The sequence below is a fragment of the Perognathus longimembris genome, chromosome 13 (genome assembly GCF_023159225.1).
Source record: "Perognathus longimembris pacificus isolate PPM17 chromosome 13, ASM2315922v1, whole genome shotgun sequence".
Taxonomy (NCBI): domain Eukaryota; kingdom Metazoa; phylum Chordata; class Mammalia; order Rodentia; family Heteromyidae; genus Perognathus; species Perognathus longimembris.
Window position 1 is genome coordinate 36,071,174 of NC_063173.1, and position 24,070 is coordinate 36,095,243.

General features: G+C 38.7%; 1 protein-coding gene across 1 annotated transcript; it reads left to right on the forward strand.

The window, feature by feature from the left end:
- Positions 1-6,162: 6,162 nt before the first annotated feature.
- Eif3m (eukaryotic translation initiation factor 3 subunit M) lies at positions 6,163-24,034 on the forward strand. Its single transcript, XM_048359964.1, has 11 exons — positions 6,163-6,305; positions 8,653-8,785; positions 10,958-11,096; positions 11,358-11,481; positions 11,634-11,728; positions 15,460-15,543; positions 16,034-16,133; positions 17,665-17,746; positions 22,508-22,651; positions 23,335-23,395; positions 23,844-24,034. The coding sequence occupies exons 1-11, from the start codon at positions 6,264-6,266 to the stop codon at positions 23,962-23,964; spliced, it is 1,125 nt and encodes a 374-aa protein (XP_048215921.1). The 5' UTR covers positions 6,163-6,263; the 3' UTR covers positions 23,965-24,034.
- Positions 24,035-24,070: the final 36 nt, after the last annotated feature.

Sequence of the window (24,070 nt, forward strand, 5' to 3'; positions counted from 1 at the left end):
CAAATATCTCATACATGAGTGTTTATGGAAGCATTATTGATGATAGCCCCAAAATTGAGAAACAACCCAAATAGCCACCAAATGATGGTTGGATAAACAAAAAGTGGAATATTAATAACACTGTTATATGATTACAAAAAGGAATGAAAGACTGACAAATGTTTCAATGTGGTTATGCCTTAAAAACATGCTAAGTAAAAGAAGCCAGATATAAGAGGTCATACATTTTATGGTTCCATTTATAAGGAATGTCTGGAGAAGGCAAATTCATGGAAGGAGAGAGAGCAGAATAATGGCTTCCAGGGCCTTGGGTTGAGGAGGGGGAATGGAGCATGGTTGCTAATGGATACAAGGGTTTCTTTTCACAGTTTGACAGTATCCTAAAATTAGTAGTGATGGTAAGAATTTTATATGGAATTTTATGCAGCTAACATAACACTTGCAATAAAGCTTTAAGAATTGCATCAAAATGCATGGATAAGTCTTTTGTGTGGATTTTACAATTTTCTTAGTAGAATCATTGGGCCAAATGATAAGTGTATATTAAATTTTTTAGGTAACTATTTCTGTCTTGCAAAAGTGATTGCAACCATTTTACATTCTGGGCATATATGAGGATCCCAAGGCTATACACGTAGACCAATACTTAGTATGGCCTTTTCTTTTCATGTTAGATATTCTTGTAGATATATAGTACTATTTCATTTAATTCATATTTTCCTAGAATCATGTTGCAGTGTTTCCTTCCACTTACTGAATTATCTATGCATATTCTTTAGTAAAGTCTGTTCAAAGTGTTTGCCCACTTTTTTAAAAATAAATTTTAGTTTATGGAAGTAGTGGAGTTTGAATTCAGGGGCTCATGCTTATAAGGAAAGCACACTGCCCGTTGTGCCAAATAGCAAGCCCTTTTTTGCTTTAGTTTTCTAGTTTCGTTTCTGACAGGGTAATAAGCTTTCTGCTTCGGACTAGCATCAGACCACAAACCTCCTACTTAGCTCCTGTGTGGTTAAGATTATAGATGTGTGTCACCACACCCAGCTCTTTTGCTTACTTTAAAATATATAAATTGTTGTTGTAGAGGTGATATACAGAAGGGTTGCAGTTAAATAAGTCATGAGTACATTTCTTTTTGAACCATATCATCCCTTCCCTCACTCTCTCCCAGTTTTTTCCTCCTGTCCCCACCCAAAAGATATATAGCTTGTTTTCCATATAGTATGTAGGAAATATCACTTTCTTTCACCGTTTCTTACCCTCCTAAAGACAAACTAACAAGCAAGACAAAAGGGAAAGACAACAAAAATAGAAACAATAACAACAAAAATCTCTTGTTTCCTTTTCCTGGAGTTCATTTTGTAAGATGGGGGTGAGGGTGGAGAGAAGGCTTGTCCTGGGGCTTAAACTCAGGACCTGGGTGCTGTCCCTAAGCATCTTTGTGCTAGCACTCAACCTTTTGAGCCACAGTACCACTCTGGCTTTTTCTGAGTAGTTTATTGGAGATAAGAGTCTCACGGACTTTTCTGCCCGAACTGGCTTTGAGCCACACTGGAACCTCAGATATCAACCTCCTGAGTAGCTAGGATTATAGGCATGAGCCACCAGTCCCCAGGTGCATAAGGTATTATTTTATATGATCATAAACACACAGCTATTGAGCCTTTGTGACCCGTTCCTATGACTATCCTTCTTTCATCATTGTGTGAATGTGTAGAGACAGAGACCTGTATAATTTATCATGTCCCAGAATATTTTTCTAACCATCCTGTGTGTTTACTTGTAGATGTATAGACACATTCTAGTTACAACAAATGGGAGAAACCATGCAACCAGTGTTTCTTTTGGCTTGGCTTACTTCTCTTAGTATAATTTTTTCCAAATCTTTCCATATCTTTTGAATGGAGCAATGGCATCCTTTCTGATGGAAATGTGGAATTCCATTGTGTATACATATACCATATTTTTTGATCCAGTCATCCACTGAGGGGCATCTGGGTTGATTCCATATCTTGGCTATGGTGAACAATGCTCCAATAAACATTCTTGTGCTGGTAGTCTTAGTGTGACCTTGTGTTCTATTGGATAAATGCCCGGGAGTGAAATTGCTGGGTGATAGGAAAGCTCTGTGTTTAGTCTTCTGAGGAACCTCCATACCGCTTTCCAGAGAGGTTGAACAAATTTACATTCCCACCAACAGTGGAGTAGTGGTTCCCTTTAGGCCACATCCCCACCAGCATCTGTTATAGTTAGCTTTCTTGATAATGACCATGCTAACTGGGGTGAGGTGATCTCAATGTTGTTTGGAGTTGCCATGTCTTTTATGACCAGAGATGTTGAATATTTCTTCCTATGTCTATTGACCATTCTTACTTCTTCCTCTGAGAAGTCTCTCTTTAAGTTTTTAGTTCATTTATTACTTGGGTCGTTGATTTTTGATGGTTTCTTTGGGGGGAGGTTAATTTTTCCTTTGCTCACTTTTTAATTAAGACATTTTCTTATTGAGTTTTTTAAAGTTCTTTTTATAGTTGGCCCTCTTCATATCTACAGGTCTGTGTCCACAGATTAAATCAACTACAGACTTTAAAAGTATTCAGGGGCTGGGGATATAGCCTAGTGGCAAGAGTGCCTGCCTCGGATACACGAGGCCCTAGGTTCGATTCCCCAGCACCACATATACAGAAAACGGCCAGAAGCGGCGCTGTGGCTCAAGTGGCAGAGTGCTAGCCTTGAGCGGGAAGAAGCCAGGGACAGTGCTCAGGCCCTGAGTCCAAGGCCCAGGACTGGCCAAAAAAAAAAAAAAAAAAGTATTCAGGAGCTGGGTGCTGGTGGCTCATGCCTGTACTCCTAGATGTTCAAGAGGCTGAGATCTGAGGATCATGGTTCAAAGCCAGTCTGAGCAGGAAAGTCCATGAAGACTCTTATTTCCAATTAACCACCAGAAACCTAAAAGCAGAGTTGTGACTCAAAATGGCAGAGTGGTAGCCTTGAGTGAAAAAGCTCAGAGACAGCATCCAGGCCCTGAGTTCAAACCCTGCAACCATCAACAACAACAAAAATTATTCAGGAAAACTGTCTATATTGAATATATGGACTATTTTTCTTGTCATTATTATCTAAACAACACAGTATAGTTAGTATTCAGGTAGTATTTACATTGTATTAAGTTTTATAAGTAATCCAGAGATTATTTAAATTTATATAGGAGGATCTACATAGATTGTGCACATACCTCACCATTTTTTTTTTTTTTTTTTTTTGCCAGTCCTGGGGCTTGGACTCAGGGCCTGAGCACTGTCCCTGGCTTCCTTTTGCTCAAGGCTAGCACTCTGCCACTTGAGCCACAGCGCCACTTCTGGCCATTTTCTGTATATGTGGTGCTGGGGAATTGAACCCAGGGCCTCATGTACATGAGGCAAGCACTCTTGCCACTAGGCCATATCCCCAGCCCCTATACCTCACCATTTTTATTAAAGTGAATTGGGAACTCATGTCAGAGAGAGAACCTGGAGCCACCCATAAACAAACACTGAAAGACAACTGTAGATTCTTGATATAAGTCCTTATCAGTTTATGGTTTGCCAATATTTTCTCCCAGTCTGTCTTGTCCATATCTTAGCAGTGTTTTTTAAAGACCAGAAGTTGTAACTTTCATGAAGTCCAACTAGCCAATTTTTAAAATTATGGGCCATGCACTCAGGAATATATTTTAGAAACATTTACCTAGACCAAGGTCACAAAATTTTCCTTTCTCCTAGAAGCTTAACAGTTTAGCTTTTACCATTAGGTCTATGATCTACTTTAGGTTAAATTTTCCATTTAGGACAAAGATTCAGTTCATTTTCTCATTGTTCTGGCACCATTTCCTGAAAAAATTAAATGTCCTTTGTATCTTGGTTAAAGATCAATTGATTATATATGTGTGAGTCTGTCTCCGGGTTCTCTATGTTTCTGTTTCTTTGACCTATTTATCTTGATGATAGTACAAGGGTTTGAACTCAGTGCCTTGAACTTACCCTCTTGGCACTCTAGCAATTGAGCCATGCCTGCAGTCTGGCTTGTTGTTGGACATTTCAGAGATGGAGTCTAGCTGCTCAGGCAGGCCTCAAATCACCATCTTCTAGATCTTAGTCTCCAGAGCAGTAGCTAGGATTATAGATTGTGTGCCATTGGCACCCAGCAACACCACACTCTTTTGATTACTTTTTAACACTTTTGCATACCTACCAGCAATGAGTAAAACTTCTGTTACTCCCTCTCCTTGTTAACACATGTATCTTCAGTTTAAAAACTATTACATTTTTATGTATTATAATAAGCATGTAATAGTATCCCATCTCAATTTGAATTTTCTTGCTAGCAAGTTCCCCATCTTTTTCCTTAAAATTTCCTAGTTCCCTAAGCAAAAATAATAACTATTCCAGTGTGTGTCAAGACCTCTTTGTTGTGTTTCACTGCACTTCCAAATTAGAGAACATGAAATTTTTTGCAAGTAGATATTCTGCCCTAGATTACTAAAGAATATTGGCTTGAATTCAACCAAGCCTTTAAAATCACCTTGACTTCCTTTTTTTCTCACACTCCACGTTTGACCTATCAGCAAGTCAATTTACCACTAAAGTGACCAAAATCCAATCAATTTCCCATTATGGCTATATCTATTGCCTGGCTTCTATAGTAATGTCCTAAATGGTCTCCCTAATTTGGCTCCTATTCATCTGTCAACTTGCAATGCACCCACTGAAGAAATACTCTTCCAGAACAAGTCTGCCAAATAGTGTTAACTTTAATCTTTTCACACTTTTGAGCAAGGTTGTGAAGTCATGAAGGGTTAAAAACAACATTCATCACTGCTTAAAAGCCTCTCCAACCCCATCAAGCAATAACTACCTCCTTTGTCGTTGCTCTTCTCCTTTCTTCCTCATACTCAGCCATAGGCCTGCTGGCACCTACCTCAAATCCTTTCCTTGATTTTTCTGCAAGAAATACTTTTCCCACCGATTTCTTCTTTGGTTTCCTTCCAGTCTCAAATACCATTGGGGCTGTTTTCTTTGGTAACTGTGTATAAATAGGCATGAAGAGAGACTTACCCACCACCCATTTTTTTCATCTTGTTAGTGGCACTATGTTCACCACAGAAATTATTTAGGGGGCTGGGAATATGGCCTAGTGGCAAGAGTGCTTGCCTCCTACACATGAAGCTCTGGGTTCGATTCCCCAGCACCACATATATGGAAAACAGCCAGAAGGGGCGCTATGGCTCAGGTGGCAGAGTGCTAGCCTTGAGCGGGAAGAAGCCAGGGATGGTGCTCAGGCCCTGAGTCCAAGGCCCAGGAATGGCAAAAAAAAAGAAAAAAAAAAAAAAGAAAAAAAAAGAAAGAAAGGAGAAAAAAAAAGAAAAAAAGAAATTATTTAGTAGTGGGCTGGGATGTAGCTCAAGGGCCTAGGTTCGATCCCCAGTGCCAAAAAAAAAAAATTACTTAACAGTAACTCCCTTACACTATGTACTATGTACTGAGGGCTTTACAAATTAATTCACTCCTCACCATACTGTCTTCAAAGTACAAAGTATTCTTACATTTATTTCCAAGAGGAAAATGAAACCCAGAGATCAGGCAATGAATTGCTCAACTCATCCATCCATCCATCCACCCATCCAATGGTGCATCTGAGACTCTATCCCAAGGAATTCCACTGTGGAGTGCCTGCCACCTAGGCCTGCCTTCCTAATGACTTCTTTTCAGTGACTGTGTGTTCCTACTGAGATGCAAGCTGCACTAAGGGGGCATCCTTTGAAAAGTAGTTGCCCTAACTGGTCCCTCAAATAGAATAGGTTAAATCGTACCACGAAGGGGCGAAAAGGGGGACCGGTCAGCTTTGCACAGACGTCTATCCTGAACGCTTAGTGCGAGGCTCGATGGTGGTCTGGGCAGAAGGTTAGGGAAAATCAATTTTCAACGGCCAACAGGACTAAAATTTCAGGGCAGGGACGGACTGGGAAAGGAAAGGCGAACCACAAGCCACAAGCGCTCAGAAGCCGCCTCGCAGGTCCGCGCGGCGACGCATACGCAAGCACGTCCACCACGCCCACAGCCGCAGCGGGATCCAGAAGACATCTGGTCCCGCCCCTCCCCGTGACCCCGCCCCTGCCAGGACCCGCGCAGGGTGACCCGGAAGCAGTTTGCGGCACCGAGGCTCTTGCCCTGTTCTCTTTTCCGGTTGGCGTGGTCTGCGTGTGTGGCGTCCGCGGCACCCAGGCCTTCGCCATGAGCGTCCCGGCCTTCATCGACATCAGTGAGGAAGATCAGGTAAGCTCGTGAGCCGTGGGTACCTCCTGGGTGGCGTGGGAACGGTCTAGGGGCCGATGCCGAGTCTGGGCCGGGCGAGCAGGTTTCACCCCCCACGTGCGAGTAGGGAGGCCGCGGGCCCGGGTCGTGCGGCCCCGCCGCGGGCCGCCGAGCCGCAATCGCCGCGCGGGGTCCGGAGCCCCACTTGCCAGCATGCTGGGCGTCGGGACTTCCAGCTGTCGTCGGTGTTGATGACAGTATTTCGACTGATTAAGAATGGTGACTGCTTCCGTCCCTCGATTGCAGCTACTTCCGGTCTGGAAACGCTTCGGGAAAAGTCATTTTGTATTAAAGTTTCAAAAATGCTTTTATTACAGTGCAATCACAAAGGCGAAGACGACAGGTATTTTCTTAGGTGGACTTGCCTTCTGTTCTTGTTAGTGCAGGGGTGAGATCTGTTCCGTAACCCCAACTTATATGGTCAGTCTCTCCTTAAAGACTGGGACCCATCAGATCTATCCCGATCCTAGAAATGTACAGTTTGGGGTTTGCTCTTTCGGTATTCAGGTTGATAGTTTTCGCTTTCTCCATAACAGAAATTTAACTAATTGGTTGGAAGCTAAACTAAACGTGAAATCATAGTTTATACGTTAATTTTGTATCTCTGGAAACTATTCTTTGAGATTTTGGGTTCCACATGTTTGCTGGTCCAAGAAAACTTGTAGGATTGAATGTATAATTCCTCCCCTCTCCTCCCCCAGCACAGTCCACAACTCTGAAGAGCAAAGTAAAGGGAAAGTAAATGGAGTCGGTATCAAGATGAAAGAAAGTTAGGCACATAAACAGGAAGGTGAAGCTTGGCCCTTGTGGCTCACCCAATAATTGTAGCTATTCAGTCTGAAGTCTGAGGATCGGGGTTCAAAGCCAGCCAAGGCAGGAAAGTCTCCAATAAACTTACTCAGAAAAAAAAACTGGAAGTGGTGCTGTGACTCAAGTGGTGATTGGCAAGGGAAACTTGTTACCAGTAATTGGTTGTAGATTACTTTAAGATAATTGATTTTTCTTAACATATAAAAGGATTCATGAATGGAGATGCTCTTGTCATTGATCTTATAAAGTGTCATTTGTTAAGTTACAGTACTGTGTAATATGTGAATTTCAAAGTAGCTATTCCTTTCAAGGAAATACTTGACTACTTCAGGTGTTTATCTTTGATCAAATGGTCAGTATGACAGGCATTAAGATCTGAAATTTGCTATACTGCCCCAGAACCATTGATTGTATATTAAGAATGGCATGCAGGGGCTAGGAATATATGGCCTAATGGCAAAAGTGCTTGCCTCATATACATGAAGCCCTGGGTTTGATTCCTCTAGCACCACATATATAGAAAATTGCCAGAAGTGGTGCTGTGGTTTAAGTGGCAGAGTTCTAGCCTTGAGCAAAAAAAGAAAAAAAGCCAGGGGCAGTGCTCAGGCGCTGAGTTCAAGGCCTGGGACTAGCAAAAAAAAAAAAAAAAAAAATGAGAAGACTGGTATGCAAGCAGTAAACTTGATTAGTTTCTGGAAAAAGTATGGTTTGTAATTACAAAGCAGAAAGTGAGCAAATACTTTTTGTTATGATTGAACTACATTGTTTCCATCATAGGGAAACATGCTTTCCCAGTAGTATTTTTATTGTTTTAATATGATTATAGCTTATTATTACTACTACTACCACCATTATCTTGAGCCAGTACTGAAGCTTGAACTCAGAGCCTGGGTACTATCCCTTAGTTTTTTCCACTCAAGACTTGAGCCACAACAACTCCACTTCTGGCTTTTTGCTAGCAAATTAGAAGAGTTTCACAGACTTTCCTGCTCAGGCTGGCTTTGAACTGCAATCCTCAGATCTCAGTCTCCTGATTAGCTAGGATTATAGGTGTGAGGCACTGGTGCCCAGCCTCATTTTATTACTTTTAAATCTGTCTGTGTTCATATTTGACTACCAGGACCTCAAAAATTATTGAATACCATATGTAGGTGGTGGGGTGGGAAATGTCCAAATCACTGGATGTGGTAGCTCACTTATTTTTAAGTTTCCCTAGACAGATTGGTTATTGTATTAGAAAGTTTTTGATACATACTAGAAGCCCAGCAAAATGCAAGTGACATGAGAGGCTCCATATAGGTGGTAGGTGGTATGTCTGGAGACACAGGCCTTGTGGAAGGAGGAAAGCTTATGGCTCCTGTGGAGAATGTGGGGGACAAGCCCTTCAACCTACTTTAAAGTAGACTAGTTAATATTTGCCTTTAGTTTTTTGTTTTTTTGTTTTCAAAAAGTTTGAGATGTTGTGTTTTGACTATAGCAACCGTGTTTGATTCTATAGGCTGCTGAGCTTCGTGCTTATCTGAAATCTAAAGGAGCTGAGATCTCAGAAGAGAACTCGGAAGGTGGACTTCATGTTGATTTAGCTCAGATTATTGAAGCCTGTGATGTATGTCTGAAGGAAGATGATAAAGGTTTGTTTTTAATATTTATTTTTTTCTTTTTTTTTTTTTTTTGCCAGTCCTGGGACTTGGACTCAGGGCCTGAGCACTGTCCCTGGCTTCTTTTTGTTCAAGGCTACACTCTGCCACTTGAGCCACAGCACCACTTCTGGCCGTTTTCAATATATGTGGTACTGGGGAATCGAACCCAGGGCTTCATGTATACGAGGCAAGCACTCTTGCCACTAGGCCATATTCCCAGCCCTAATATTTATTTCTTAATAATCATAAAAACAGACTTTAAGTATCAGTGGAGGCCAGCTTAAACAAGTAAAAATTGATGAACTATGTCAGCCAATGGTTGGGAGTGATGATTTGCACCTTATACCTGCTATCACAGCAATGGGGAACCCACAGTGACTGGCTGCAGTGCACATACTTGTCATACCCAGGGAAACAGAAAAATCAGTAGGATGCTTGCAGCCCAGGCTGGCTGAGGCATATAGCAAAACCTTACCTGAAAAAAATCAGTGGATAGCTGGGCACTGGTGGCTTACATCTCTAATCCTATCTGCTCAAGAGGCTGAGAACTGAGGATTGAGATTCAGAGCCAGCATGGACAAGAAAGTCCATAAGACACTATCTCCAATTAAGCAGCAAAAAGCCAGAAGTGGAAATGTAGCTCAAATGGTAAATTACCAGCTGTGAACAAAATAAGCCAAGTGTGAGAGACGCTCTGAGTTCAAGCATCAGTAGTGGCAAAAAATAAAAATAAAAAATGTAATCAATGGGAAGGGGGCTGGAGGTGTGGCACCTGTCAAGCAATCACCAGGCCTGAATTCAATCTCTAGTACTGCCCCTCAAAAAAGTTTGTTTTCAAAGTCTGTGAGACCTTTATCTCCAATTAGCCAGCAAAGAGCTGGAAGTTGAGATGTGGCCCAAGTACTAGCCTTGAGCCAGAAAGCCAAGGGATAATACCCATGCCTATAGTTTAAACTCCAATACTGACCAGCGTGTGCATGCACACGCGCGCACACACACACACACACACACACACACACACACACACAAGATTCAGGTATAGATATGTACATAGGAGAAAATACAAGGTTTAGCTAAACCATCTTACAATCTATGCCAAAACAAGAGAAATCAAAACTCTAAGAAATGTTGAGTGGGGATATATGGTAATTAAAGTTTAAAAGTTAAAAAAAAGTTTTCTTTTAGAGTTTTTAAGTATTTTTTTCATTTTTGCACATTCTTTGTCTTATCTGTTAAACTTGTGAAATAAGCCAGTTTGAGTGCTACACATATGAAATGTTGATTTCAGAATGAAATGAAGAAAAAAAATCCTGTTGATAGGCTTAAGTAAATGTCAAAAGTCATCTAACTGTTATGCTAATTTCCTATTTATTGAGACAAAGTGGGGAATTTTAACATTGCATTCTGAAATCTCTAACGTTTAGGGATTAAAATTGGCATATGGGGCTGGGGATATAGCCTAGTGGCAAGAGTGCCTGCCTCGGATACACGAGGCCCTAGGTTCGATTCCCCAGCACCACATATACAGAAAACGGCCAGAAGCGGCGCTGTGGCTCAAGTGGCAGAGTGCTAGCCTTGAGCGGGAAGAAGCCAGGGACAGTGCTCAGGCCCTGAGTCCAAGGCCCAGGACTGGCCAAAAAAAAAAAAAAAAATTGGCATATGAATAATACCTGTAATACTTGAAAATAAGTCATCTAACCAGAAAGTTAATAGCTTTCTTTTCTGAATAATTCTTTACACAAGTACCAAGTCTTCCTCAATTGAGACAGCATGCTGGCCTAAAACCTAACAAGTAATACCTTAATAATTGAATACCTGCCAGTAAAATAGCATAAGAATTTACATATGGACGTGAATGTCATCTATCTTTTACTAGTTAGAATCCAAATCTCAACTAGCAGTTGCCTTCTTTTATAAAATACACACACTGCTTTCTAAATGTTTCTAAGCAATAGTGCTGGTTTAGGTTGAATTCATACAGATGATATATTTGCTGCTTTCCACTAAAAAGGCCCACAGAAAAGGGCCCCCAGGACTGTTTCATAATAACCAGACTACATATTTTCAGTGTCATAAGTGTAATTGCTTTCATTATTTTGGGAATATGTATTTACTAAACACATTATTAAAGTGTGACTGTTGTGTTACTGATACTTGTGTTAGATGTTGAAAGTGTGATGAACAGCGTGGTATCACTCCTGTTGATCCTGGAAGCAGACAAGCAAGAAGCATTGATTGAGAGCCTGTGTGAAAAGCTAGTCAAGTTTCGGGAAGGCGAACGCCCATCTCTGAGGCTGCAGCTGTAAGTTAAGATCTGAAAGAGCCCTGGCTCTTCCTATGGCACTGCCTTTTAATGGCTTAAAAGCAAGAATTCTGAAACTTGACTATCAGCTTTGGCTCTTACTTGTGATTTTAGCTAGTCGTTTAACCTTTGTGCATCTTAATTCCTTCTTTTATCATAGGGAAGTTATTGTTAGTACCATCTCAAGTTTGTTGTGAGAGCAAATAACTGAACTTAATATAGTGGTGTTTGATCTTAAACGTTGTTTTGTTTGTTAACCAGGCTAAGCAATCTTTTTCATGGGATGGATAAGAATACTCCTGTCAGGTACACCGTATACTGCAGCCTCATTAAAGTGGCCGCATCTTGTGGGGCCATCCAGTACATTCCAACTGAGCTGGATCAAGTGAGTTACTTGCTCTGCTTACACAAAATGTACTTTTACATTGTAGCTAAAATAAGAATCAGTTATTTGTATCCTAAATGTTATCTTTTAAATTATGAAAAATCCACTCAGCCATGTTACTAAATTTTCTCCTTTTGTGAATCTCATTATAGGTGAGAAAATGGATTTCTGACTGGAATCTCACCACTGAAAAGAAGCACACCCTTTTAAGACTACTTTATGAGGCACTCGTGGATTGTAAGAAAAGGTAAAAGGTATTCAGAAGTAGTGAACTTACAATTTAATAGGCAATATAAATAGGTGGGTGTGGTTTTTGAAGGCCAGTAAAGCCAGTCCTTTTTATTCTACTTTGTTCTCCACAGTTGTTAAAAACCTATTTCTGTAAATTGTACCTACTAAACTAAAAGATAGTTACAAAGATTAAAGTGTTTGTCCCTCATCTATGAACTTGTTAAAAGGCAGCACTTGCTTTTGTTTTGGAACTCGTACAGTTAATTCCAAAACTGTGTGTGACATTTGACTCATTTAATTAATAGTTCTTTGATATCTTGGTACAGAGTCAGTCATGCTGTTGCTTTTAGTGGTGAGGGCACATCAATCAGAGGTTCCCACAGCTGAATTCCAGTGGCTAACGTCTATAATCCTAACAACTTGGGAGACAGGTCTGGAAGGTTGTGTTCCAACTAGAACAGAGAAGTCCATGACACTATTAGACAGGAAGAAAGCTGGGTGTGGTGGTGCATGTCTGTTTATCCTAGGAAACCTAAAACAGGTGGATTTCAGGACAGGAATGACTGGGCAAAAAGCAAGACTATGTCTCCAAATAATCAGTGCCAGAAAGACTGGAGGCATTGCTCAGTGGTCGATACTTCGCTAGCAAGTGGGAGGCCCTGAGTTCAAACTCTTAATACCAACAGAAGAAAAGTGTTTCCTTTTTATAGAGAATCTTAAGTGCTTTGTCTAGAAGAAAAGACAGAGCCAACTCCAGCACCATGCTACTGGCTCCTTGTCACATCTACTTAGTTGTTGTAAGAAAGACTTCCTGGTCCCTTGTATCTAGCTAACACCACCATCCCATCCTTGTTGGATTATTTTTCCATTGCGCTCATTAGTACTAACAGGCATCCTGTATATTTGATGTTTAGTATCCTCATAAGAACATAAGTTTCATGAGGTATTGTTACTAGAACAGTACATAAGTCTGGTAGATAATTGGTAAATATTTCTTGGAAGAATGACTAGTCCCAAAACTAAACAATGGCAAAAAGAGGCAGACACACAAGACAACCATATGAAGTGGTCGTTTGAACTACAGAGTATATAGTGTTTCCAGAGACATTCACAAGAGAGTATCTTAACACTTTGCAAGTGTAACAGCCTTGACTTCTAGTTTTCTGAGGTAAAAAATAGTTTGCAGTATTTGAATTTCAGATCCTTTAAGAGCAGATACAGGGCAAGGAATATGGCCTAGTGGTAGAGTGCTTGCCTCACATACATGAAGCCCTGGGTTCGATTCCTCAGCACCACGTATGTATGAAAAAGCCAGAAGTGGCTCTGTGGCTTAAGTGGTAGAGTGTTAGCCTTGAGCAAAAAGAAGCCAGGGACCATGCTCAGGCCCAAGACTGGCAAAAAAAACAAACAAAACAAAGAGTAGATAAAGCCCAATGGGTATTCTGTATACTCAGTCCCAGCCTTTCAACAGCAATATGCCCCTCTCCCTCAGAGCTCTTCTCTTGGTTCAGATCCCCTCTGTGCTAGTTTTTCTCTACCTCTTTGATAGTTCATTTTGGTACCTTTGTAAATGACTATTGTTCCTAAGATGATTAGTATTACTCAAGTTGTCAGCGTAGAACCTTTTTTCTCACTTGGCTCCTTTTCCCTGGATCATCTGGTATGTTCCCAGTGCCTATGTCACCTACAGAATGAAAGTCTAGGTCTTGAACCCAGACAGGGCTTCTAAGCTTCAGATCTGCATGTCAGCTGCTTTCTATCTGTTTCTACTTGTATGTGGCCCACAGATGCCACAAACTCAATGTGATCAAAATGAATTTAGCATTCACTTCTGTAAGTGAAGTCTTATGGCATCCTTCACACACACACACACACACACACACACACACACTGCCTCCTTCATCCTTTTATTGAAAGCACCATACGTGGTTATTTCTGCTTTGCAGTCATTACCTCTCTACAAAGCAGCACTGTCTCTTTGAGCCTGTCACAGACTTCAAAGTAGTCTTCACTGGGCAGCCATTGCTGCAGTAAACTTCAGTATATTCCTTGGATTTTCACTTTCTCTGGGCTATAATACAAACTTCTTCATATATGATGAGAGGCCTTTCTCTGTGGCCTAAGCTGGATGAATGTGATGAAAACCACTTTTTAGATGGCTCAGTGACAGACTACAAAAACCTTTGTTTATATGAATAGCCCCTCAGCTTTCCTCTGTGTTTCACACACATACCCCACCCCACCTACCCTCTCTTTGCTGCAACACCCTAGACTTTGTGAACCTTTTTTAGGGGACAAACCACCATGACCTTTCCCAGCTGGACAGTTAATGGCACCTATGTTTGTATGGCCCACAAGCTAAGAATAGTTCTTATTTAATTATTTATTTTTGTTGGTTGTGGGGCTTGAACTCAGGGCCTAGACACTGTCCCTGAGCTTTTGTGCTCAAGACTAATGCCACTTTGAGCCACAGCTCCACTTATGCTTTGGGGGTAGTTAAATGGAGATAAAGAATCTCCTGGACTTTCCTGCCTTGGCTGGCTTCATAATCCCCAGATCTCAGCCTCCTGAGTAGCTGGGATTACATGTGTGAGCCACTAGCACTGGCAGTTTTTATAATCAAGGCAAGAATAATATTACATGGTGTGAACATTATATGGATGCCATATTTTGGTGTCCATGAAATTTTATGGGTACGCACATGTGCTGATTCATTTCTGTACTGTCTCTGGCTACTTTTGCCAAGTTGAGTAGGTAGGTACAGCAAAGATCTCAACCTACAAAACCTAAAATGTTGACTCCCTGTTAGAGAAAGTTAGTATGTCCTTGTTAGACATGATCTATTCCATACAACATCATTTCTGCCTGAAACATTCCTCTTTGAGGCTCAGTGCTTATTTTCATAGCACTGCATTTTTATGAGAACAGTGCAATGCCCTTTGTTAAATATAAATATAGGTGCAAGCTCAGTGTCACCCTTTTCATTCCCAATAATATTCAGCACATAATGGGCACCAAGTGGGTGGATTGACACCCATAGAAGGAACTGGGATTGAAAACAATAGCTGATGCCGATTTGAAGAAAACATGTTTTAGGAAAATCCAGATCTGATTTCTCCCACTACAGCAGTGCTTTCTGAACTAGCTGGAGATTGATCAGTTAAAGGAAGTAAAGAAGGGTGAAGATAAACATTTTCTGAGTTCAAACTGAATGAATTTAGCTACTTTACCTTCTTCATGGCAGAAATCATTGATCATGTGTATAATCCTATAGATAATTTAATTGGAGAGGTAGCTAAAACAGTTCTGTCAATACTTAATGTTGGCTCAGCCGCCATGTTTGTTTCAAGTTTCCTTTCCTGTGCCTTTATACTCAGTCTTCTCCCAGCCTGGAAAGTCCACCAGGAGCTTTTTCCACAGCCAAGCCAAGAATGTTTAGGGATAATTTATATCTTGGGCCTCTACTTGTCATTTCTTGAGAGAGACTCCCTGCTCACTTGATAAAGCAACCTACCCTTTCTACTTTATGTCCTTCATAGCATTTACTCATGAGTTATTTTCCCTTAGTTAATCAGACTTTCATATTAAAAGGAAAGTGGCATGATTATTACTTCTTCTTTTCCTTCTCATTCTTTTGTAGACAGGAGCTGTGTCTTGGTGTCCATTATATAGCATTATAGGTCCTGCCATGTATTTTTACTGAGTGACATTAACTATATTCAGTTCCTAAATCAGTATTTTTTTTAGTGATGCTGCTTCCAAAGTCATGGTGGAATTGCTTGGAAGTTACACAGAGGACAATGCTTCCCAGGCTCGAGTTGATGCACACAGGTAATATTAAGCTTTGCTCTGATGAGAACAGGTATGGGTCTTAAAGGCTGAACTGCCACCCTCAAAATTTTGCTCCATGCCTTACTTGGAACTTATTGAAGAAGTTACTTGTTCTTTCTGGGCTTCTTTCTAAACAATGACAAATGGGCATGGTGGTATTGTATGTCTCAGTGGTTGGAAGGATGACTATGAGAAGCCTATAAAACACTGATGCTCATGGTACATGGTAAGGTGCTGCTGCTGCTCGCTTTTTGTTCACCATGGTGCTTCCTCCTCAGCTTGTTGATGTCTGCTATTTTCTTTCATTATATTAAAACAGGTATGCCTGATTTTTAAAGATTTATAAGCCTATTTGAACCCCTTCTTGAACCTTTTTTGTAGTGTATATTGGATTCTTAGTTTACTGAAAATTTTTGTGATGTGCAAAAGAAGCATAAGGTTAGGATTTCAATACTCTGACCATGCCTTTTTGTTTTGTTTTCTAATTAAGGTGTATTGTACGAGCACTGAAAGATCCAAATGCATTTCTTTTCGACCATCTCCTTACTTTAAAACCAGTCAAGTTTTTGGAAGGCGAGCTTATTCATGATGTAAGTAGATTTAATTTTTTTTTCTAAAATGTTACATACTGAAGCAACAACTCTTTCTTTGCATGAAACTTTTCTTTGCACTGAATGATATAACAGCTACTGGAGAGACCCTACTACTGCCTTACATCCTGATCAGGTTGATATTTAGGCCCATATTTTTTCCAACCACTAAAAATGGTGCTGTTCTTCCTTTCCTACATCCCCTTATTAGTCAGTCCATTGTGAACTTTGATAATACACTCTTCTTTGAATTACTTAATGTCAGGAGCCCAAATTGGGGAGACACATCTAATATTTTAAATCATAATCCAGGTGCTATGTGGTTTATGCTTGTAATTCTAGCTCCTTGGAAGTCTGAGGTCTGAGTATTAAAATTTGAAGCCAGTGTGTAAGACTCTTATCTCCAACTAACCACCAAAAAGATAGAAGTGGAGGTGTGGCTCAAATGGTAGAGCACCACTTGAGCAGAAAAGGCTGAGACACTAAGGCCCTGAATTCAAGCCCTAGGGCCAGCACCAAAAAAACAAAACAAAAAGTCCCAACCCATAAAAGATAAGTATGCCTATAAGCCCTATAATCGCAACATTTAGGAGGCTGAGATAGAGGCTTACAAGCTCAGGACCAACCTGGGCTACCTTCCAATACCCTCTCAAAAATAAACCAAAAAACACTCCTAAATATACTTTTGAAATGCAAGTGTATATATTTTTTTATTACTTTCCATATGAACTGTTCCATTCACACCACCCTTCATTGTCCATAGCTTATTAATGAGCCATAGGAAAGTAGATGATTTGAATGGTAATCTGATGAAACCATTGTTTCTTCCCTAACAGGTAGTTTCCTTGTTAGGAGTCATTATCTTTTTATTTTATTTTAATTTATTATATATTTTTTTCTTTTTTTTTTTGCCAGTCCTCTGGGCCTTAGACTCAGGGCCTGAGCACTGTCCCTGGCTTCTCTTTGCTCAAGGCTAGCACTCTGCCACTTGAGCCACAGCGCCACTTCTGGATGTTTTCTATATATATGTGGTGCTGGGGAATTGACCCAGGGTTTCATGTATAGGAGACAAGCACTCTTGCCACTAGGCCGTATTCCCAGCCCTAATTTATTTCTTTATTGTCAAAGTGATGTACAAAGGGGTTACAGTTTCATACGTAAAGCAGTGCATACATTTCTTATCAAACTTGTTACCTCCTCCGTTATTCCTTTGCCTTTCCCCTCCCCATTTTCCTCCCTCCCCCATGAGTTGTATATAGTTTTGTAAACATATAGTTTTGTAAATACTGCTGTTTCATTTGTCTTTTATCCTTTGTCTCTCCATTTTGATATTCCCCTTCCTTTCCCTAGTTCCAATACATGTATATACAATATCAAGGGTAAGCCATAGGGAAGAAAGACAAAAGAAAAAGACATGTTGAAAATAACAACAGTAATAAACTACTTGCTTCCGTAACTTGGAGTTCATTTAATCTTGAGTATGAGTCTTAATTCTGTTTTAATGGCCTTTTTTTCCCTTGTCTCTGTCTAGCTTTTAACCATTTTTGTGAGTGCTAAATTGGCATCGTATGTCAAGTTTTATCAGAATAATAAAGACTTCATTGATTCACTTGGTAAGTTTTGGGATATTTGAAGGAGACAGAAAGATGGAATTATGCTACTCTGTAAAAATTGTTCACTGTGAGACCCTGCAAATGTGGTTGTAGCTTTATGTGTAGATTACTCATTCATTAGAATGCTGTATTATAGAACAGTGACCTACATTGGCACTTATTTGAAAAGATGACCTAAGGATGAATTGGGAACCAGAAACGGATATAAATGGCATTAAAAAAAAAAAAAAAAGATAGGCAAGAGCATGAAACTAGGAGGTAAAATAACCTGGGTTTTTTCTCTTCCATAAAGTCTTTAGGCCCTTCTAACTCTACATTACTGTGATTTTCATTAAATTCTAGCAAAAACTAGGTGTGTTTAAAAAGACTCAGATAAAAAGTTTCATTAATATTTTTTAGAATTTGTGAGTGAGAGAGGGTACAGAAAAGCAATTGAAAAAAATCTTTACCTTGTTCATGATGGGGACTCTTGGAGATTTGACGATAAAAACTTGTTGCTTAAACTAAGTATGTGTGAGAGAGAGAGTATACAACCTTATTCTCTAGATGCATGGTGATTTATATTTTGAGTGCTGTTTTTTAAGATAGATATAGTTAAAGAAACGGTAACAGTTCTTTTCCCTCCATAGTATTTCATTCATGCTTGGATACCACCTATACCTCCCTCCCCACCCCCCAACTCCCTTCACCCATTACCTCACCTCATCCATCATCACACCCTATCTGCCAAAATTTTAAGAGTTACAGAAGTATGTAATTAGATCTAGGGAAATAGAAATGAATACCTGGCGATTTTACTCCAATAATAGAAATTTTGCTGGCCACAGTTTTGTCGAAAGCAATATAAAAAATCTGATTTTGATCTTGAATTTCATTATCAGATCTTAGAAAATGGAATTAATATCTTCATTGAGCAAATCCCACATACCTTCAATATTTTAATTGTCTTTTGAAGCATGCTTTTAACACTAAAATTACAAACAGAATACTTAGAAAAGTTGCAGTTTTACAGATTCTAGTAGTAAAACTACTGGCTTTTTGTTTTGTTGTTTTTTGGACAAGAGCATCAACTATGAAAATAATGGGCTTAATTTTTCTGTTAAGCAGTAACCAAAATCCAATAAGGGTTTGACTATGTTTCATATTAACACTGAATTATAACTTCATTGATTGAGGTGTAGATGAAGAGCAGTATAATTATAATCTACTTGACAAGACTTAGTCTAGACCAGACTTAATTCTAGTCATTGAGATTGGGGACGATTGACTTATTTGATGGTGAGGCATAACAAAGATTTAAATAGATGCAAAAGTGTGTAGAATGCTTTGCCAGGTGCACTAGACCCAGAAAACCACATTCTGTCCCAGTTAATTTGCTTTGTGGCATGAAGCTGTGTGATGGAATGTTAATGTCAGCAACCCCTTTATTTACGCACCAAGGCAAAAGGAGTAGTAATTAACACTTTGACACTCCCCCATTGATGTGTAATTGACTGTTTCAAAGGAGCACTGGTTCATAAGCTATTGCATGCATTAAAACTGCGTTTTCTGTATTGCAGCATTTTAAGATGGGTCAATGACAATGCAGAAATTGCTCAATGATGCACATTTTTTTATTACTGCATTAAGCTCTTGACATATTAGTAATGAATAAATGTTTCCATAAAATTAGATTTTTTATAACTTTAAAATTGAAATATGACACACAGCACTGTGCCTGCCTCTTTGAAGGTAGTTATTCTAGTTTTATGAAACAAATATGGCTTCCTGTAAATCTTTAACTCATAATGCTTGCTTCACAGTTTGATGGTCAGAACAAAGCACTAAAGGCTTTAAATTTGGTTTATTTTAAAGTAGTGACTTTAAACATTTATTTGAAGTGTTTTTAGGGTTTCCACATGTAAAATAGATAAAATTTTATTTGTTCTAGAAATAGTCTTCATCCCTTTGTATTTCACTTACTTTAAGGTTGTAACTAAACAAAGTAACAGTGAAATTTAAATAATGCTTTTAATTGGATCTTAGAAATGTCAGGAGCATCATTAATTCATGTTATCATATTCAAAGAACTAATATATATATACCCATGGAAGTAGATATTTAGGAATTTTGAAAGTGTAATATTTCTTTGATAGGAAAAAGTTACTAACATTGCTAACTTATTGTGCCAGTGAGAAATAAGATTCCCTAATCTGTCTTTGATTTTGAACTTCTATGCAAATTAAGAATCTTCTCTTAGCAATTTGTTCATATGAAATGCCTTGGAGAAAACATTTCGTTAAATGTTTGTTTGGGGTTCTTAATGTGTTAAGCACTTACGATAGATGAAAGTTGATTCCACAGGTGGTATCAGGGTGTTAAAGCATGTATTCTTTTTTTTTATTAACACTGACAACTTGGGGCAGAAGTATCATTATCTTGTGTCAACTGAATTGCCCTAACATGTTCACATGTAATCTGGTATTATCCAGTTGTTACCTTCTTGCTTCAGAAAGTTAATCAGCATTTGATTTGCATTTGTTAATTAGGGTTAATGTGCACTAATTGATTTTTTGATGCTTGTAGATTACCATTAAACCCAGTTAACAATACTTACTTTTGCACCTCATTCATTTGAGTTATGATGATCGTGTTTTTTGTTGAATCTGTGCCAAATAGGAAGTCTATCACAATTACAGCTAATTAACAGATAATCACGTGCTATGTTAATGGGCTTCTCTAATATTCCACTAATAAATGAATGCTATAAATTTCATATTTAGGGATTGCTTGGACATAAAACTTGTTTAGCAGTACAAACTTGAGACTGAAATACTAAAAATACATAGTTGAGCATTTGCTGAGTTTGTATCATCTGAAAGTTGAAAGAAAGGAATGCGAAAATCTTAGCTTTAAAATTTTAATACCATTAGAACAAATCCATATGATAGCCAGCTATAATTCTGTTTCAGCTTAGAACTGTGTTATAATTTAGGCACTATTTTTTTCTTTCTTTTCTTTTTTTGCCAGTCCTGGCACTTGGACTCAGGGCCTGAACACTGTCCCTGGCTTCTTTTTGCTCAAGGCTAGCACTCTGCCACTTGAGCCACAGCACCACTTCTGGCCTTTTTCTGTATATGTGGTGCTGGGGAATTGAACCCAGGGTTTCATGTATACGAGGCAAGCACTCTTGCCACTAGGCCATATCCCCAGCCTCTTTTCTTTCTTTCTTTTTTTTTTTTTTTTTTTTTTGTTGATTGTGAGGCTTGAAATCAAGGCCTGAGCTCTGTCCCCTGAATCTCTGTGCTCAAGGCTAGTGCACTACCAACTTAGCTACTTCCAGCAGAACTGTGTTATAATTTAGACATTTAGAATTTTTAAATTATTTTGTCTTTTAAGCTCTTTGTTTTTATAAATGGACCTAAGTTCTAGGCCTTGGACAGTTGCTTTGTAACTAAATCAATCATTTAATCTCTTTGGTTTTGTTTTTTAAAGTAAACAGATCTTATTTTTAAACTTTACTCCTGGTCCTAACAATTATAATAGCATGTTTCATTAGAAATTATAATGCATACTTTGAATTCTATGGTTTAAGGAACAGTTAATGATATAGTTTAATTTTATCTAGTACTAAAGCATATTGGCCAGTAACTGCTAATATATATATATATGTATGTATATGTATATACATATTATTACAAATGCTGAGCACAGGGCTGGGGATATGGTCTAGTGGCAAGAGTGCTTGCCTCTTATACATGAAGCCCTGGGTTTGATTCCCCAGCACCACATATACAGAAAACGGCCAGAAGTGGTGCTGTGGCTCAAGTGGCAGAGTGCTAGCCTTGAGCAAAAAGAAGCCAGGGACCATGCTCAGGCCCTAAGTCCAAGGCCCAGGACTGGCAAAAAAAAATGCTGAGCACATTTTTGGCAAGTTTTGATTTGTAAATATTAGATCTAGAGTGGCATGACAGGAAATGTATTTTCATAACTGAAAATTTATAGGGGTGTGTGTGTGTGTATATGTGTTTCCTTTTTTTTTTTGGCCAGACCAGGGGCTTGAATTCAGGGCCTGAGCACTATCCATGGCTTCTTTTTGTTCAAGACTAGCACTCTACCACTTGAGCCACAGCTCCACTTCTGGCTTTTTCTGTGTATGTGGTGTTGAGGAATCAAACTTCATGCATGCTAGGCAAGCACTCACTAGACCACATTCCCAGCCCCTAGGAAAATATTTACATGTTTACTATGCATAGTGACAGAAAGAAGATAATAAATAGATAAGAAATATTGTGTGTTTGAGCTGACAGAATAAGCTTAGGCACTCTAACTATGAAATGTGTTCCATAAATTTTATATCCTAAAATATATAGGTACAAAAATGTAAATTGTACAAAAGTTTTAGGTCCAAAAAAACTACACATTCTTTGAACCTAGGCAGTCATCTGTTGCACTATGGGAACAAAGAAATGTTACAGAAAGTAATTTTTATATATGGTGTGCTTATATAATGCATTTATAAAAATGAGGGAGGGGGTATTGTTGTGGTATATCCACATATCTACACTGAACAAGTTCACCCCTAACCACATTCTAGTTCTTCTCCCTCCTCTCCCATTTAGAAAATAAATTTTGAACACCCTATGATGTCAGTTCATGGTTTGCAAATACAACTTTAGTCAGAATTATTCTAAATGCTCAGTGATGTAACAAAAGAGTTGTAATTGTGTAGATGTTTCATTAGTGTGGGTACTCAACAGATTTCACTATTGTGTTATTCAGGCCTGTTACATGAACAGAATATGGCAAAAATGCGACTACTTACTTTTATGGGAATGGCTGTAGAAAATAAAGAAATTTCTTTTGATACAATGCAGCAAGAACTTCAGATTGGAGCCGATGATGTTGAGGCCTTTGTTATTGATGGTAAGGCCATTAGAACTTTTTTCCCTGTTCTGTGAAAATTTAGATTTTTATCTTAAAATGAAACATGTTAACAAAGCAGATTGTTTTGTAGCAAACATATCTGTTGATAAACAAATACATTTGTAGACTGAAAATTCAGGCATTGGTTTGGGTATTTGTTCCACCTTCTAAAATCATAGTCCTTTAGGTGTTATGAAAGTAAACTTAGTTTATCTACTATGTGCAATTATAAGAAGAACTGGAATTATTTTTGTTCTTATTCCTGTACTGGGGCTTGAACCCTAGGCCTTATACTCCTTACAAGTAGCACTCTTGAGCCACCTCTCCACTTGTGGCTTTTTCTAGTTAACTACAGTGAATCTCTAGCTGCCTAGGCTGGCTCAGAATCTTTGTACTCAGATGTCAGCCTCCCAAGTAACTAGGATTATGGGGGTGAGCAACTGGAGTCCAACTTAACTAGAATTCTTAATGAAAACTATAGAATAGGTTGACCCATCAGCCATAGGACTTGACAATTGTATAATCTTCCTCTTAGTTTCAGTATATTGCTTTTCTTACAAGATTCACAGAACTGCTTTATATATTGGAAACAAGGCAAGTGTTTATTGTATTTTGTTTTCCCTTAGCTATGTTTCTTAGTAAGTTTCTGTATGACATATCATATTTAAAAAAATCTTTTTCAGCTGTAAGAACTAAAATGGTGTACTGCAAAATTGATCAGACCCAGAGAAAAGTAGTTGTCAGGTAAGACATTCAATACCTTGCTGCTTTTTCAAGAACATTTAGTTTATTCTAAGCATTTATTTCATAAAAATATTTAGAGAACCAAGGTAGTGTTTTTATCAGTTGACTGTAGTTAAATAGTGGCTATTTATCATAATTTTATTAAAGTTCAAACTGAATGTGATTAGCTTATTTAATGAAAGAGTCCTATTTTCCAGCACATTTCATTTAATGACTGAGCATTGTCTAGAATACTAATGACTTCTGAGTCTATTTTTATTGAGTTGGTAATAATAGAAGCTTTAGAATCAATATGGCAAAAAAATACTTTTTAAATAAGCATCTTAATTTTAAATACTCTAAATTGTCTTTTATTAAAGTTTTGCTTTTAAGTAGATTCAAGTGTGTACTATGGTGCAAGGATACAAGAGGATAGAAGGTTGACTAATATTTTGTTTTTGATTTTCAGTCATAGCACACATCGGACATTTGGAAAACAGCAGTGGCAACAACTGTATGATACACTTAATGCTTGGAAACAAAACTTGAACAAAGTGAAAAACAGCCTTTTGAGTCTTTCTGATACCTGAAATTTAATGCATACAATTTTGTTCTTTGGGGGAAAAAAAAATCCTAGTAAAATATCATACTAAAATCCTTGATAGTCTGGACATTTATTCTCTCAAATTTAAAGTA

What these genes read in the sequence shown, in the direction of transcription:
- Eif3m (XM_048359964.1), top strand. Translation starts at nt 6,264, where the DNA reads ATGAGCGTCCCGGCCTTCATCGACATCAGTGAGGAAGATCAG. An exon ending in ACATCAGTGAGGAAGATCAG is followed by an intron (nt 6,306 to 8,652) that starts GTAAGCTCGTGA and finishes TTGATTCTATAG; the next exon opens with GCTGCTGAGCTTCGTGCTTA. An exon ending in GCTCGAGTTGATGCACACAG is followed by an intron (nt 15,544 to 16,033) that starts GTAATATTAAGC and finishes TTTCTAATTAAG; the next exon opens with GTGTATTGTACGAGCACTGA.